This window comes from Pleurodeles waltl, chromosome 8, assembly GCF_031143425.1.
Source record: "Pleurodeles waltl isolate 20211129_DDA chromosome 8, aPleWal1.hap1.20221129, whole genome shotgun sequence".
In the NCBI taxonomy this organism is placed as follows: domain Eukaryota; kingdom Metazoa; phylum Chordata; class Amphibia; order Caudata; family Salamandridae; genus Pleurodeles; species Pleurodeles waltl.
Genome location: NC_090447.1, coordinates 1,483,252,517 through 1,483,270,826, shown reverse-complemented (window position 1 = coordinate 1,483,270,826; position 18,310 = coordinate 1,483,252,517). Strand labels below are relative to the sequence as shown.

General features: G+C 43.6%; 1 protein-coding gene across 1 annotated transcript in view; it reads left to right on the top strand.

Annotated features, from left to right (window-relative positions):
* The window catches only part of CCDC191 (coiled-coil domain containing 191), a 105,438-nt gene that overhangs the window by 51,510 nt on the left and 35,618 nt on the right, over positions 1-18,310 (top strand). The window contains exons 7-8 of the mRNA XM_069202682.1: positions 5,892-6,048; positions 14,362-14,552. Coding sequence (XP_069058783.1) covers positions 5,892-6,048; positions 14,362-14,552 — 348 coding nt within the window. The remainder of the gene's footprint in view (positions 1-5,891; positions 6,049-14,361; positions 14,553-18,310) is intronic.

The window sequence follows — 18,310 nt, the reverse complement described above, 5'->3', positions numbered from 1 at the left end:
CATAGCCCAAGATCTAAGGAGCTGGCACTGCCATTTTTAGAGACAGCACTTGTAGCCAATAAGCAAACGTGAGATTTTTTTTTTTTTTATTTATTTATTTTTTTACACCATGTGAAACGCATGCTGTGAGTTACTGTACTGGAAAACAGGGAAGGCACACAAAAAGAAACACCCCAACCCAGTGGCAGTCGCCACTGGGTAGTTGTAGTCAGACCCATGTTTCCTTGGGAAAAAAATGGTTTTTTTTTGCTTGTAGCTTTGGTGCAGTTTGATGAATCTTCGCGAAACTTTCCCCCAAAAAATGTATCCACCTCAGCTTCTTCTTTGAATGTTTTGGGGTGAAAATTAGACACAGTTACAGCCAAAACAGCTGAACGGAATTATGCCAGATTTGGGAAAAAGCTACATCTTGGCCCAGAAAGTGTGCTTTTTATGATTTCGTGTAAACCCCTCCCCCCCCTCCCTGTGCCATCACTAGGCCCCGAGGACCCAATCCCTTGGGGCTGATCACTTAATTTATGGAGTCATGCAGCCCCCTCCCCCTGGCCACCACAAGCCCCCCTGGAGATCCCATTACCCAGAGCCAAAGCAAAATAATAGTCTCCTGGAGGATGGGATCCCTGGGACATTGCTGCTATCTGGCCCAGTGGGATGGGGTCTCCGGTTCCACTAGATGGCTCGATGGGCCCCATGCCCCCTCGCTAAAAAAAGTCTACATCAGCCCCAGCGGATGGGGTTCCCAGGGCCCTTTAGTGGCTCAGGGAGGGAAGCCCAGTACCCCCTTCCTAAAAAAAGAAAAATACAGGGGACGAGGTTCCCAGGGAAACTGTGGCCTGGAAAGAGGGGAATATATACAAAAATATATAGCCAGTTGAAGTCTTCCGCTGAAACGCGTCGCTATGTTTTCTGCCACTACTTGCTCTTTATATGGTAAATATAAATAAGCACATGAGTACTGAATAACTGCACCTGATCCTGCTGCCTCTTTCTTCATGGAGTTGCATGCAGTATGGAGCTGTTGAAGTATGCGGCATGGGGAGGAAGATATATATATATATATATCAAGATCAAAATCAAAAAACGCTTTTTCTATGGAAAAAAAAAGTCCTAACTATATATATCCACCCACCCACCCTGCTGTCGGTAGTTATAGTTAGGACTTTTTTTTTCCATAGAAAAAGCGTTTTTTGATTTAGCTAAATCTTTAGTGCCGTTTGACAAATCTTGATGAAATTTTACCAAAAAGGTGTGCCCAGGGGTCTTGTTGTGCATGGAAAGGTTTGGGGTGATATGTCAAGCGGGGCCTAGAAAAGTGGGGAGGTAAAAAATAAAAAAGTGTTTCCCAATTTAATTCCCATAGTGGTTTTGAACATGACTGCAGCCCGAACTGCTGGAAGGAATTACATCGAATTTGGCACAAAGGCAGCTTTTGGCCCGCTTTATCTTATTTGGTGTAAATCGGTTCAGTAGTTTTTGAAATATTAAAGGGAAAAGTAATTTGTATAGCTAGAGTTGCGGATCCCAAGGGGTCACCCGCTGAGATCTGATTGGCTGACAACACTTCAGCCAGAAAGAGTTAGTAGTAATTTTGGGACTCTGCTTCAGCCAAGTCCCAAAAAAACATAAAAAAAAGAAAACCGGGCAGGGTAGGTATATCCTTTTTTTTTTTTTTTTTTTTTTTTTTTTTTTTTTTTTTTTAATTCTCAGCAAAATCCGCAGGTGGATCCATGGATTTTGCTGACATTTAAAAAAAATAATAATTTTGTGGTGTGCAGCGCTTGAAAGACATTTTGCCCTCGGATGGGCCAGGTCCCGGTGGCCTGCCAGTATTTATAAAAAGGAGAGGGGCACACAGGACCCCCTGCTACGGTTTTAAAAAGCCCCGGGGACCACTACCTCCCCGGGGCTATAAACAATAAATAAACAAGGGGACCACCTCCCCAGAGCAACAAATTACAGTTATTGACGCCCCTCGCCAACCCTCTCCCCACACAATAAAAAAAAAAAAATGAGGGGTGGACGGAGATTCCCTCCCAAGCCTCCCCCCCAAGTCGGCCACTGGGAACCACCACTTCTCCGGGGCAATATAAAATAATTGTGGGGGGCTGAACAGACTCCCTATGCACATGGCATCATCACCTCCCTGGGGCCTTTTGAATTTAAAAAGAAGGGATAGGTACCACATGCCCCCCCTCCTCCTGGGCCATATGTGGCCCCAGAGACCACTACCTCCCTGTGGCCGGCCAGTGTATAACAAAGAAGGAAGGCCACATGGGCCCCCCTCCTGGAGCCTTTTATGACCCTGGAGACCTCCTCATTCCAGGGCCAGCTCTTGCTACCTCCTGATGTGCCCACCCTCGGGAGCAAGCTTTTTGCTTTTGCTTCGCGGGACATTATAGTTAGGAAATAGAACTGAAAAAAGCATACAAATTCACTTAAAGAACCAAATGCTACAGGAGTGCTATAGTTAGGTTCTGAATTTACTTGCATAAAACCATAGAAATTCAGCAGTTATAGTTAACTCAAGATATATAACTTGTGTCTTAAGGTACGTATAACTTGCCATCCACTGCTAATTACCCCACATATTACATCAGTCATGACATCTTTTATGGCATAATTGATAATATCACTGCAACATTTGTAATAAAATTATTGATAAGAAAACTGTGCATGGCGGGGTCCCGAGTTATAGTTACCTTAGGGCACAAGCTATAGTTACTTGAGTATTGATGGCCGACTCCTGCTATGTCCAGGGGTACCCAGCCCTGGTACGTAGTTTTTTGCTCTGACTTGGCAGGAGCTTTAATAGCTCCCGCCAAGTCAGAGCAAACACTCCGGTTCCAGCAAGTGAGAGCTATCAAACAGCTCTCACTTGCTGGAAGCGGAGGATTCCTCTGTTTCCCTGCCTGCAGACGTGGGTAGAGAAACAGAGAAAACTATTGCTTTCACAGAGAGGGAGCTGCATCTTTAGCAGCTCCCAATCTGTGACATCAATGCTGGCTCCTGCAGGAGGTTGGGAGCCAGCTGGACTGTGGGGGGCCTTCAGGCTCCTCCCACGGTTCCCAACCATTTTGACTAACATGGTCATGCCTCAGGGGATAGGGTCCCCGGGTCTGGGATTGGCCTGGGGAGAGGGGCCGCATGGCCCCCCTTCCTCCCCAAAAATTAAATGTTTAGGCTGGGCACCAGGTGATGGGGTCCCTGGGGCAGACCTTGGCCTGGGGATGGGAGCCTGTGCAACCACCCGCCCCCTGCACCCGCCCCCCCACCCCCTCCCAAAAAGTAAAATGTTTAGGCCGGGGGATGGGGATCACCTGGGCTGAAATCTGCTGGGGGAGGGGGCCACACTGCCCCCCCCCAAACATTTTTAGAATGCTGAGCCCCGGGGATGGGATCCTGGGGTCAAAATTGGCTGGGGAAGGGAGGCGGTACCCCAAACCCCGCACCCCCCCTCCCAAAATTGTAGTGGGAGATGGGGTCCCGGAGCTGAAATTGGCGTGGGCTGGTGGGGAGGGGGCCACCCAGCCCACCTCCCCCCCAAAAAAAATAAAATGTTAAGGCTGGACCCTGGGGGATAGGGTCCACGAGCTGCAATTGGCATGGGGTGGGGAGGGGGGGCGCCCATTATCCCACAAATTAGAGCACTCATGACATCTTTGATAACATCATTGATAATGTGTGTATGAATATACCCTCCTGATCTCGTTCTGAGATCTGACTGGCTGCCAACACTTCAACAAGGAAGTGTTGGCAGCCATGTTGAGACTTTGCTTCTGCTGATTTCCAGGAACAAAGATTAAAAAAAAGAAAAGGGGCCAGGGTAGGTACACCCTGACCCCTTAGCTCTGGTGCTGTCCCACCCCCCATAGCAAAAAACAACAACATTATTTTAAACATTTTCGGTGGGAATCGTGGTGGATCCGGGGACCGCCACTTCCCCGGGGCTAACAACTAATTAAATGCAGTGGTAAGCCTCGGGGACAGCCACCTCTCCGGGGCAGAATATATAATGAAATGCGAAGGGGCCGCCCCCTCTTAGCCCCAGGGACCACCACCTCCCCGGGGGTTAACATTTAATTAAATGTGGGGGGGTGCCCATATCCCCTGCAGCCCCATGAACCGCCACCTCCCCGGGGCAAAACACATTAGAATTAAATGCCAGGGGGGGCTGCGTACTTTCGTCACAAATTACGGCACTCATGACATCATTGATAATATCAATGTGATTTATAGTTACCGTAGGGCACAAGTTATAGTTACTAGAGATAACTCCAGCTATAACACGTGAATTTCTATGGTTTTGTATGTTTAAAATGTGAGTAACTATAATGTCCCTGTAAGCTTTGTTGTTTTAAGTGAATTTCTATGTTTTTAATGTAAAGTAATGTTAATTTTATATATTTATTAATATATATATATATATATATATATATATATATATATATATATATATAGTGTGTGTGTGTTTTTATCTTCAACCCTATTACATTTCTTCTGTTCTGGGTTTTCGACATCTAAAATAATGGTAATTTGAAATGAGTGGGAATCCCAATTTTTGGATGCAACATAGCAGTAGGGCATAAGTGTAACTCCGAAACTGAGACTGTACACCGTGGCTGAAGTATACATTGCAATCTTGAATGGTGCAGACCTGTTCTGGAATGGAACTGCTAAGCCTCCTTCAAATAAAGGGGATTTTCTACATTGTGGAAACCGCAAATTAGAGTCCTTTAAATACAGCGGTGTCACTGGTTTGCAGCTAAGATGTCTGATACCCCTGAGGACACTGGTAGAACTGCTGCAACTCAGAATTCCTACTCTTATGTCACAAGATTAACCGCAAGTGAGATTCCAGCCTATTCTTTTCTGAGAGGTTTAGGGTATCAACTCTTCGCCTGCCGAATCTTAAATGGTAAGCCATACCGCATCACTTGCTTCCCTACAAACATCTAGGGGTGTTGGAAAAGCTGCAACACAAATATGGTGAAAATGGGTGGTAGATACCGGAGGTAAGTTTTTTCCAGTCAGCATGAAAAATCTGTCGAGACACATTTATGGATAATCAAAAGATTGCTGAAGGCAAAACCAGAAGAGAGATGTCTGTTTAAGGCCATTAAAGACGTCTGCCTTTAAGATAAGAACATTTGATGCAAAGCAGGGGTCCCCAGAGAGATCCCCAGATAGGCTGCACAAGAGACACCTGGCGTTGGAGTCACAAGAGAATGGACAGTTTCTTTTAAAAGAAGTAATGACCAATTTGGTGGCAGCTGGGCTGATGTAAAAAAAAAAAATGCAAGGGAAGATATAGATTAACTGGATGGGCAAGACCATGACCTGCAACAAGCACTTGAACACAGATTGAATTTACAAAAACAAATACGGTTGAAACTGGCATAGCTCTATGAGCAGAACATCGAGTTGCAGGCAAAATAAGAACTTGGCAGCACTCACTTCACTTTCTTAGTGTAACTGCAAATAAGTATTAGTGTTGAATTCAGTTGTCATCAAAGTGTAGCTCTTTGCTCGTCTGCTTTGGTGTCATTATCATTTACATGCCCTCAAAGACCTGCACTCTGGTGAGGATAAATGTATGGCGGAGCTTCTCTGACTGCAGTAAAAGATGCAACCCTCATTCCAACCTGTTGGGAATTGCTGATTCGGAATGGTGTACAGAAGGCCTTAAATAGGCCCCATAAGATACATCTCAAATAAGGACACTGTTATGATGAGAGATTTTCAGTTTCCTTGTTTCGCCTACAACTCGAAGTTCTGCTCACAGAGAGATGCCAGCTTCATGCAGATTTGTTTTTGCCTCAACATAGCTAGTAACCCTTTCTGGATACATATACTAACTGTCTGAAGAGCTTGATTGTCTTCCTTCTTTTCAGAGAGTGGAGGCGGCAAGAGAAGGAAAATATGCAGAAAAGCACAGGCCCATCGTTGGTAGCCACATCCCAGCTGCAACAAGAGAAGCTAGAAAGAGAAAGGGAAAGGAAGCGCCGATTGCAGGAACTGCTCACTCGCCTACACTTGGATGACCAGAGGGTGAGAAGTTTGTAGCATTTGAAGAACATTGTACTCTTTTTTTTTTTCATTTTTTTTTTTTCATTTTTTTTTTTTTTTTAACATTTAATAAATGGGAAGGTAGTGCCCCAAAGATGATTTGCTGGAACCTTGGAAGTGGCCATACATTTGCATTTATGAGATGAGGTTATACAGAACTTGCATAAATCCGCACCCATGTATAGATTTAGTTGCAGCAAATTTTGTCCTTCTGCTTACTTTATGAGAAGCAATCTTCTAAAAAAAACTCTCTCAAACCATTACCTCTTCCATATCAACAAAACCTGTCCTGGTCCAATGTGTACACTTAAATGTGAGGAGGCCTACCTAGTAAAGAGGGAGTCACTGGAAGTGTAGAGATGGAAGAGGAACTAGGGCTTCTCACTAAGCTTCTGCAACACCTTTTGTGCTTAGGCTGATCTTTCACCCTGCCCTAAAACCAGCTATTTTCACTATCTACAGACAGACGGGGTTGAAGCCTCCTTGAAATATTAACTAGAAACTATAAAGGGTTTGATAATGAAAATAGAAGGAATTTTGACAAATCAGATAAAATTAAGCAATTTTGTAGGGCCTGTGTTTGTACTTTTATTATGTTGGCATTGAAGAACGTGTGAACAGCAGTTCTCTTGAACCATGGCAGATTAGAAGCAATGCTTTTAAAGAGACACACAGCATTATACCAGGTCAACCTGAGCACATGCTGTAGCACTCTAGGAGTGTAGAAAAAGCTCCAGGCAGGACAAGTCACGTTATGATGGCAAACCAGGCCACACTTCTGTTGGATCTTCACAGTGGGCTTCTCCCTGCCTTTTCTATTGATGTTGATCATTTAAGGCATTTGTCTTGAAAAATCCCTGGACCCATACAGGCTTGATTCACGGATATTTGAAAGCAACTTTGCTTTTGTAACCAGAAGACCAAATTGAAAGTGCTTTAATATTTTAAGATTACCCAGTGAAGCCCACTGGGTTTTTCTTAAATCGGTTTCAAAACTACAGGTTATAGCACAGCAATTATCCTAGCACCAGCATGCTTCTTCTTAACTTCCAGCTTCTAGTGCCTTTGTGGCCAAAGTTTATAGAGACTATAACTCTGAATTTGCAGGTGGTCTTTTGTTCCTACCAAAAGAACTTCTTGGATGGGCTGGCAACTTCTTCCTTGTCACCTCAAGGAGTTGTCCACTTCAACTACCAAGCTCTGCTCTCCATGGTTGTCAAGTAGCTGCGCTCCAACAGCACACAGTCAAAACATTCCAATGATAGAGTGGGGCTTACAACTATTACTGAGATTGGAGCTTGAGGACAATGGTCATGTAATGCAAGAAATCATCAGCCTTGCACAACCCTCTCTGATTCTCGCAAAAAGTGGTTGAGATTTTAGTACCATGTAGGAAAATCCAGTGTGAATTTCTCTCAGATGTCTATTCACTCCAAAGTTTACTATCGTTTCAGGTAAGGTAAATCGAGTATTATTCAGTGCAACTCCAAATGCAATTCTGTATTTCCTCCACAAAATGCATGACATCCTGAGAAACACTTTGGATAAGTAGTAATTCAAGGAGTACACTTTCTGTCACTATAGTAATGGGGAGAATTAACTCATTTATAAGTATCTAGTTTAATCACCAAACTTTGTAGTGGTACTTGGAAAAGTTTTGTTTGGGGAGAGGGGGAGGCTTCTGCCTGTGGAGTTAAGCAGCGGAGATCATCAGTTCGTAAGAAATGAGATGCAGTTTATTACACAAACTAGGCTCTCTCAAGTATCATTTTGTAAAGCTGATTAACTCATACAAAACTATTACTATTTAAAAGTTTTTTTTTTTTTTTAATTCTGTTGTTGCTTTAATTGTCACACAGTGTCTCCTACCACCAAGCTGAAATAATGGATGTTGGGATGGAAAGGTCCTCTGCATAGTAATGGATGTGCACCCCTGCTCTGAGTGCCCAACTGTATTGATGTCTGAATCCCTAATGCTCATTTTTCTTGTCATCTGCAGACATGGATTATGCATATGCGCCATGACATAAACCTGTCTCATGGATTGCATTCTTGTTGGATCGTGAGGGGTGCGTAAATTGCTACCCTCTTAGTGGTGGAAGGCCATCGCCTTCACCAGGACTTAAGCCGCACTAGCACGGTGGAGAGGGAATAGATACTTTTTAACCTGGATCACTGGAGTGAGGCCTACCGGCTCACTCACTTTAAAGTTCTGCTGCTGCATGCTTAACTCACCCGTGGCCTACATTGGTTTGTCTTGAAGTGCCGTACAGCGCAGGAGTGATGTATCTGGGCGAGTGCCTGGGAGGGGTACAATACAGGGACAGTGCAGTACTAAGCAGTGTGCATGTAAGAGCAGGTATTGGGTGTATGTATACCTAGGAATTATACAATACATGGAGGATGTAGTGCTGGGCAGGGCATGCATTGTAAATGCAAGTGCTGGATGTAAGTGTGTGGTGAAGCCATTTCAGTGATGTTTGTTGGCATGTTATTTTAGCAACTAGACTTACTGTCTGTAACCCTTAGCCCAGTAACGTTTCATTTTATTTCATTTTACTCTTTTAGAAACTATCACGTTTGTGGTGATGTTTTATTTTCCTTTATCTTGCTGTCCTTATGCTTAGGAAATCATTTACATTTCTTAGCACGATATTCTTTCATTCTGTGCTTTATTCAAAGCTGAAAAAAGATTGGGGTGCCGGCATGAAGGGTACACCGCGTCTCTAACATTTCACAGAAACATACATATTTTTACGTGGGGGCACTTTTGTCAGAACTCTAGCTCTTTTATTATATTAACCTCTCTGTCCCCTGCATGTTAGAGGGAGGTTTCAGCCAGATAACTACTACCTCGCGTTGGCTGATTTCGCTACAGCTGTTTGCTGAGACTGCCTGTTCCCTTGCCTATATGGGTATGGTGTCTTAGTAGACACCAGGCTTCTCCACTACCGTCATGTTCAGGAATGGGGGATGATGTCTTCCCGGGGGGTCCTGAAGGGCGGATTAGGGCTAATCCTGATGTCCTCTAACATAAAACATTAGTGGCATAGGTAGGGATCGCACATCTTATATAGTGACAGCATAGTGGGACTTTTCTTGTGTTTCACTTTTTTCTTGTCACCATTCTGCTTCTAGTATGTTTCACCATCCTAATTATTGCAGTTCATTTTTTTTTCTAGGATGCAGCTGATTCAATAAATCTTATTGAACCATTCCCTGCTTCTGTTTGTATTTGCATGTGTGAGAAAAATGTAACTGAGAGAAAAGGATAAGATCTGATCCACCACGATTGCCCTGAGAAGTCACAATGTCATGCGCCTGGTTGCCAAAAACCACCCTTGCTTCTGGGCATAGGTGAGGTGCTGCTAAGCGGCCAAAAACGGACTAGGCCGACAGTTGTCACATGGTGTGGTATTGAACTCCGTTCCCCACAATTCAGTTGATGCTGCCGCCCAAATCCAGCAGCCTCATTGGTACAATGAGAGCCAACACAACAAGTGTGCCTGTGAGTGGTACAGTACATGAAAGATGTAATGCTGTGCAGTTTGTGTAGATTGTATACATGCACTGGGTGTATGTGTGCCTGTGGATAGTACAACCAGTGGAGGGACCTAGGTTCCATTTTCGGAGCTCCAAGTCTGCATGGTAAAACATGTAGAGGAGGTAGAGGAACACCCTCAGCCCTCCCTTTCCCCCCCCCAGACATATTTGTGTATTGTTGCATTACTCTAAGATGGGTGGGGACACACACTGGAGACAGGAGGGCCAGACTTCCCCTGTACACTTCAGAGGCTGCTCTTTGATTCAGTGAGAGGTCACAAGGAAGGGCCTGGGTACATCTCAGGAAGGAGATGGGGATGATAAGTGAATCCTAAAGAGTTGCTGGAATCCTGGGCTAACCTTTTGATACACACATCATTATGGTTGATATTAAGGTGTGAACTCTAGTTACTCCCATGGGCGGTGTTGTGGGGCTATGAGCTTTGGAGTCATTCCTGCTGTGACAGGCTGCTTTTCAGAGGAAGAGGGAGCAGAGGAGTGGATACTTCAAATGAAACATACCTCAACATAAAACTTCAAAGACTCGGTCCCTAAATCACATTTGGTGTATGAAAATGGACTATAAAAAGGGGAGCTTGAGACCCCAAAACTTTTAGTCTGCCAAGTAGCCAGATGGCCTGTGCCCTGCAAGACTTCTGCCTGTGAAAAGGGCTGGGTGTTCAGAGGGCACAAGGCCTGCTACTCTCCCTTCTGGGTGAGGGGGCATCACACAGGGAATCCAAGAACACCTGCTGCCCTGGAGCCCTGGCGTTTGCCTGCTTGTCAGGACCAGTGTGCACTGTGAAGAAGGAAAGAGCAGTGGAGGGAGCAAGTGGGGACCCTGTCGACTGGACTCCCTCTGCAAGGTGTGAGAAGATGAGTGTTGCACCGATCCGGTTGTTGCCATGTGCAGAACAAAGTCAGCAACCCTCGTAATCCAGAGGAGGTCCACGTTGAATTGAGTCATAGGCATCAGTGCGCCGATCACGCCTGAGCTCTGTCTAGTAGAAAAGCGCTGACTTTGTGTGTTGTGAGGGGACACTGTGAGAACACTGGTGTGTGGTAAGAGCTATTGCCCGAGTGCAGTAGTAAGCAGTGACACCAAATGCAAGTAGGGGCCGCCGCCAAGGACTTCACTGTGCTGAATGGGCTACTGCCCATGTACCGTGATGGTACGGGATCCCATATGCCAAAGGGGTCACTGGGTCCTGCAAAGTCAAGTGACCTGGTCAGAGTTGTCTCCGTGAGGAGTGAGGCAGCTGTGGACCCTGCATACCTGCCCAGGAACAAAGGATTAACATCGTGAACTATGTATCACCACCACCCCCCATTGCAGGAGGAACCACAGACTTACCCTATGAAGATGAGCTGCTGAGAACTCTGTCGCTGCTGAGGTGTGACCATGTGTGAAGATCCTGTGAGGGCAGCCCACTTGAGGCCGCGTGCAGCAAACTCACCTGAATTCACTGCTGCTGTGCCAGTGCCTGGGAAGGGGCACTCTCAGGAACTCTAGTAACTGCGATCCTGAGATGTGTGGGTAAGGCTGATTGCAGACCAGTCAGCCCCAGGGGAACGTGCTGCTAAATAGCACTGTTGGCTTTAAGAATAGGGTTATAGTGGACTCGAGAGACTCAGAGTACTTACCATGGATATTACCAATAGTGAATGGGGAATAACCACTATCGCTAACACGAGGAGTGAGTGGGATAGGGAACCACCAAAAACACTAGAGCCCCGACCTCAGAAAAGGATTGTGTAATTGTTTGTGAATGTCATATTTTTCCTTTGTGTTGGTAAAAGTGAGTTTTTGGCTGGACAATAATTCACTGCTGCTGTTGCACACAGTTTGAGTTGTGAGCCTGAGTTCAGTATCCTGTGTCCAACTTATCCCCACACCTTAGAGAGCCGTGGACTGCTCAACCACCTTAATACAAAGAGTCAAGTGCAGAAGTGGTACTTGGCCCAGTTGCTTAGAATCCATAGTAGGTCGGACCCGTGGATCTTAGGAGTAAAAGGCCTCAACCCCCAAGGCTGCACCCAGTGCCCCCTGCTTGCCACGTGCCCCCCCCACACAATGAGCTGCTCACAATGGCATATAGTAAAACCACACTGCAGCTTGCGTGATTTACTTTTAGGTATGTTGTAAGCAGTGAGGCGACAATTTTCACCTCTTGGTTTACATCAGTGATACATGCACAACACCTTAACGCTTGAAAACAAAAGGAGATACTGTAGGTAGGAGGTTGTTTGTTAAACTAAAATATGCATGAGAAAATTCACTTGGCCACACCCTTAGCAGATGGGAAGGAAAATGGTTACAGATATCTAACCGAAGGCAGATTTCCGACAGTGATTTTAGGGCTAATGTTTACTTTGGTAAAGCAACTTTGTTAAAGCAACTGAGGGAGCAAAGTGTCACTGTTGTCTGTAGGTTTATATCCAGCAGGCATGACATAGCCTTTCATTCTTCAGACGTCTTTAAAATGAGTACCAGATTTAAAATGGGCCATTAAATGATTGCATACTTAGAATGCTGTATAGAATGTTCTGTGTAAATCACTTTGGATACAAGTGATACAAAATGGTGGTTGTTAAAAGAAAGATACAGCTCACATACAGTCCCGAGACAGAACATATGCTGAAATATATAAAAGCCTCGAGGTAGCTGCAGTTCATCCTTGAGCTCTGCCGTTCCTAGAAAATATAGCACAAATCTTGGAAAACCTCTCACAGGAGGTCCATCAGGGCTGGAACCTCTGTAGGTAGTGGTGCACTGTATACACAAAATAAATACACTTAAAAGAATTCCTTGATAATCACAAGGAACGTGCAATGGTAAATGAATGCACGTTAACATACAAGTGGAAGTCCGGGGCAAAATGTGAGCTGTAAGTAATTTTTCCATAGTTAATGAATGATGAACATGCTGGACGAGCATTGCAATTCTGAGACGATCACCACTGAAGAGATTTGACTAGATGGCTTAGAGCAGTAAATTCTTGAAATAACCAGTGTCACTTTGTGGTTGCCCATCAGTCTGTGGTCCCTTGGGATTGACAACTTGTCTGCCAATTCAGTGGATTGTCCAAGGGCTCGCTCCTTAAAAGGACTTGAAGAGAATCTGAATATGCACTAAGTATCTCAGATATATCAAACTGTCTTTTCCTCACTTCTAGATTTCACAATCTTTTTTCAAACAGATGAATGTATTATTAAATCCATTACCACCATGGAAATTAACCATATGCATCTGAGGATCACTGGTTTAATGCTTCAAAATAAAACTCAGGTGATCATTTTATTTATGTTTCCTTAATTAAATTAAATTCTCCCATTAAAATGTATTTACCCATTATTTTACTTAGCTCAAATGATTTCAGCCAAACATGTATGTTCATAAATTGTCATTCTTAAGGCGCACAACAATTTTACTTCCAGGACATTGAGTGGTTCCTTGATTTCCTTCATCAGGGTAAACATTATGTTATGCTCCAAACTGTTTTCTTTTTAAGCATTCTTAACTTGAAAGCATGTGTGATAAAGTAAGTGTACATTGTTGATAACATCCTAACCAACAGCATATCTTTTATTAAATCTAATCTAAAACCTTTCTTCAGGCTAAGTGGGCAAAGCAACCAGCTCTTGGACCACAACCATTTTCCCTAACGAGCGAAGTCTCTGACATTTTCCATGTGCATAGGTAACCATGACGATGCCCCTTTAAATGTTTGCCAGTCCCTTAGAGGCCTTAGCTGATGTGCGTTGGACCTCCAATGGCATCCGGAGGATGGGCCTTGAGAGCATAAGCAACATGCACAGACTCCTCCTTTCTATCGGAGAGTTGTATCTCTGCTCTCTTGTTATTGAATGAGCACTGGGGAAAGATCCCTGCTTTTAAAACTAACTGGCTAGAATCCGAGGCACTATGTACTGTTTAGGTGCAAGGAGCTTCCTTGAGCTCCTACCTGTTTTGATCCACACACTGAAGTCAAAGAGTCTCGAATAATAGTGCCCAAGTTACCAGACAAACATTAGCATCCTTGTCTATTCTTTGTGGTGGTGGCTTTAAAGTGATTACAATGATCTTCAATGCTTAGACCCCGTGCTACTTCCACCTCCTGAGAGAATACTCTCCTTATTAGGTGGGTATCATCCAAGAATTCAAGTTGTTCTGCCTCTACAACCTAAAAATACTGTTTCCCTACCCATGCAGTTTAGCTTTCTTACTTTACTTTTGATCTACTAGGCTACATCTGTCATCCGAAAACTAAATTGATCCCTGGGTTTAAAAGCAGTGATGTTTAAGTGTGACTGTTTCGCTTGATTGATTTACGCTCTTTAGTGTGCTGGGTTCACTTACTCCAGTAAGCTAATCTTTTTGCAACATGTGATCGATTCTGATCTGTTGTAGTTCACACTGTTTTTCTCTGTATAAGTCCATCATGATGTGCCCTTGAAGCAATTCCTTGCTTTTAGTTGACAAGCAAGAAGGTGTCATACAGCATTTTTATGCTTACCCAACCATTGTGCAGTAAATGTGTTTTATAAGCTCTATTTGTGGTTCCTTTCACTATTCATAAAGCACAGGAGAAAAAACATTCTCATCTTTGTTGTGTTTTGCTTGGCATATGCATTATCATTTAAGCTGTTTTAGCCTAATGTTTGATAATGAGATGTGTACTTACCTGAAATGCGAGCATGAAGTTGAGATCCACCACTAAGATGTATCTTTTCTCAAACCTGCCTGTGCAGTGCCTGAAACAACACTTCTCAATCTGGCACAAGCTGGTGCTGGAACGCAGGATAAAGATGGGAAAAGCCAGGGCCTTGTCAGACTGGAAGTGTCAGCTTCGGGCATTTCGGGCCTGGAGGGACTACTCCTGGGCCAGGAAAGTGGAGCGTGAAACACACCAAATGGAAACAAATCTTCGAGAGGAAAACAGGTAGGATGGAAAGGTTTTAAGGTTTACTATTCATATTTTTGTCCTTCGTCCTTTAGACATAACCTTATGTAGCTTTACTACCTTTTCTTGCCATTCATGCAAAGGAAACACCTATCAGAGCCCTACATATACTGAAGGCACACCAGGGCCACCAGGCTTACCTAACACACATATGTGTTTTAGCTATCTCTCTCTCTCTATAACATCTTAGACTGTGGAGAACATCGTTACCTAAGTCCCAAGCCTGTCATTCCATAAATATCATCTTGTATTCTTTTTTTTTTTGTTTTTTTAAATCCAGACCCAGTCGGAATATGCTTAGCTCCTCAACTCATTTTATAGTGCTGAGGTATATTACCAGCTCATGTGACCCTTCCTTCCCATATCCTGACATATAGAGCTATGTCTTCTTACTAAGATATCTGGTATAGATTCTACTAAATTTCTCACTGATCTACAGTTTGTCTTCAGCAGTAAGATCCAGCTCTGTATTTTGTATATCTACCATCACCGTGGCCCAGAATCACCTACCAAACATCCACAATACCACACCAACCTTCCTTCCCCTTTGACAGACCCTTATCAAAAATGAAGTTCCCACCAGAATTGCAGTCTCTCATCCATATCACCTCACCCTACTCTTCTTCCTGTCCACTCTGTTCCTAAGCCAGCATTGCCCTTCCACCCCCAAACTCTGTTATGAAACCCGAGATCCAAATAATTTTTCATCTTAGAGACACTGCTTTGGAAAGACCTCCCCTGAAATGACACCTCCTTAAGCACTTTGTAATTTTACTAATAAAACAGAACCTTCTGCAACTGAAGGAGCTTCTATCCCCAGTGGCCCGTCAAAAAAATCAAAGTCAATTAATCTAAACATTTTGGGCCCAATTTACAAACTGAATTTTGCATTACATGAAGTTGTCCCACATTAGAGTTACTTACCTACTCCAAAATGCAATTCACAAATCTACAGGTGGAGATCTGCACTGCTGCCTGTGTCCTGTGGAGATCTAATCACAGTGGTGAGGATCTTTGCACATATAGGTGTATGTTTTTGTGGTATATGTGTGAGGGACAAGATGGAGTTGTGGGAAATGGGGAATAATTACTGCAAAATGGGTGAGGTTAAGGGAAAATTAGGAAGGGGTTAGGGAAAAGGTTCTGAATTTATTCGTACAAAACCTTAGAAATTCAGCAGTCATAGAGTTATTTCAAGGAACTACAATTTGCCCGGCAAGGTAACTGTAACTCACGCCCCCTCTTTATTTTATTTTTTTATCTTTCTTTCTGGTACTCGGCTGAAGCCGAGTCTCAAGATGGCTGCCAACACTTCCTGTCTGAAGTATTGGCAGCCAGTCAGACCTTTGTAGATCTCTGCATGAGCTTGTTATTATTCGTGAATCCTTCGCGCCTCTATATATCTATATTTCTTTTTCTTTTAATATCTGAAAAACTACTGAACGGATTTATATCATACAATAAAAAGGCTTCTTTCTGGACCAAAAGCTACCGTTCTGCCAGATTTGGTGTAATTCCATCCAGCAGTTCAGGCTGTAGTTGTGTTCAAAATCCTTATGGGAGTTATAATGGGAAATGCACTTTCTTGACCCCCTTCCCCCACCTTTTTCTCGGCCACGCTTGACAGATCACCCCGAAATGTCCCATGCATAACAAGATTCTTGGGAACACTTTGTTTGGAAAATTTCGTGAGGATACGGCAAACGGCGGCAAAGATATAGGCAAGTCAAAAAACACTTTTTCTATGGGAACATAGTCCTAACTATAACTACTTACTGGTGACTGCCAATAGGTAATATCTATCTATCTGTGTGTCTGTCTCTCTGTCTCTGTCTGTCTGTCTTTCTGTCTGTCTTTCTGTCTATCGAGATGTATGTGTGTATATATATATATATATGTGTGTGTGTGTGTGTGTGTGTGTATGTATGTATATATGTATATATATATATATATATATATAATCTACACACACATAGATATATCTATATATGTATAGTATTGTATTGTAATAGTATTTATATAGCGCATACTACCCCTGACGAGGCATCAAAGCGCTTTTTGGCGAGTAGCACGCTACTCCGGAACCCAAAAGGAATTAGTGGTGGATTAGTATAGGGAAATATGAGTACAGTTTTAGTATTATTAAGAGTTAATTTGAGGTGCAGATATGTGAGTTTGTTAGTTGGATTGACTGGAGTAATAGAAGTGTGGAGGAGGGAAGAATCCAGAAGTGTTAATTGGGAGTTTATGGTAATAGGATTTAGGCTTGGGGTGAGTGAAGGAGGGATGGAGGAGGGAAGAGTCAGTGGAAAGGGTTAGGGAGATCATAGCAGCAGGATGAGATAAATTAGGGAGAATTTAGTAGGGTTGTTTGGAAGATCATGGTAGTAAAGTGAGGTTTTGGGTGCGTTAGATGTGGAAGAGGAGGGAAAAGTTTAGGCAGGGTTATTTAGGAGACGAAAGTAGTAGAATGGGTTTTGGATGAGTCAGAGTGGGGATGGAGGATAGATTGATAGAGACATGATATATGGTGATGGGTAGGCAAAGTGTGATATAAAATTAGAGCAGGGATTCATAAGAATCTTATATAACAACTTATCTAGGAGTTATGCAATGGCCTACGAACATGTTAAGCATAGAATAACATACACACACACATATATATATATATATATATATATATATATATATATATATATATATATATATACATACATATACATATTTAAACCATGAGTAAATACACATTAGTTAACCAGCTTTAAAGAGTATGTGTGTAGTTTATTGTTATGACATAGTAGCGTTACATATTTTGTAAAGAACTATATATAACTAGAATATACACATAAACAGATAAAAAATATTTATCAACATAGGCATAGGCAGTCCATAGCTGTTTGAATATGGTGGTTATGAAGGAAAGAGCCAACTATATGCACACCAGGAGTGGCTCGCAGTGCTAAATGAGGGCAGGGCGGTGCGAGCGCCAGGAAGGGGTTGCGGGGGGGGATTATTAAAAAAAAAATTAAAACTTAACTCTACCATCGCCGCTGTCACCATCGCTCTGCTCCTCTCCTGCGCAGACAGGCTGCAGGCACAGGCTCCCAGCCTGCCCTGCGGCCAGTCCTGACACTGCTCAGAGCAGCATTAGGATTGGCTAGGAGCGCCCAACCAGGAAGCTCCCAGGCAGACTGGCAGCCTGTGCCTGCTCTCTCCAGCCGGCAACACAGTGCGGGGCTGGAGAGAGCCTACTTCGCATGTGTGTTTGGCCAGCCTGAGACGGCCAGCCAAACATACATGCGCAGTGAGGGGGAGTGCTGTGCATTCCCCCCCCCAGTGCTTGTCACAGCCTGTGGCACAGTTTATTATCGTTTTTTGGTTAAAGGTTTGTATTAGGGTGTGTGTGGGGGGGGGTGATGCTCCTCTGCCCTACCGGAAGAGCCACCCCTGATGCACATATATATAAAATCTACTGCTGATAGCCAGTTGGTCGTTATAGTTATGACCTGGTTACCACAGGAAAGGTATTTTTTGTTTTGCCTATAACTATGGTGTGGTTTGACGAATCTTCACAAGATTTTGAGAACTAGCTTGTCACTCACTACTGCTGCTGATTAGAAAGTGTCAGGGAGATTCGTTAAGTGGGCTGAGAAAAAAGGGGTGGATCCCAAAACTTGTATTCCCATGCAGTTTCCCACAGGGATTTTGGACATAGCTACAGCTAGAACAGCTGGACG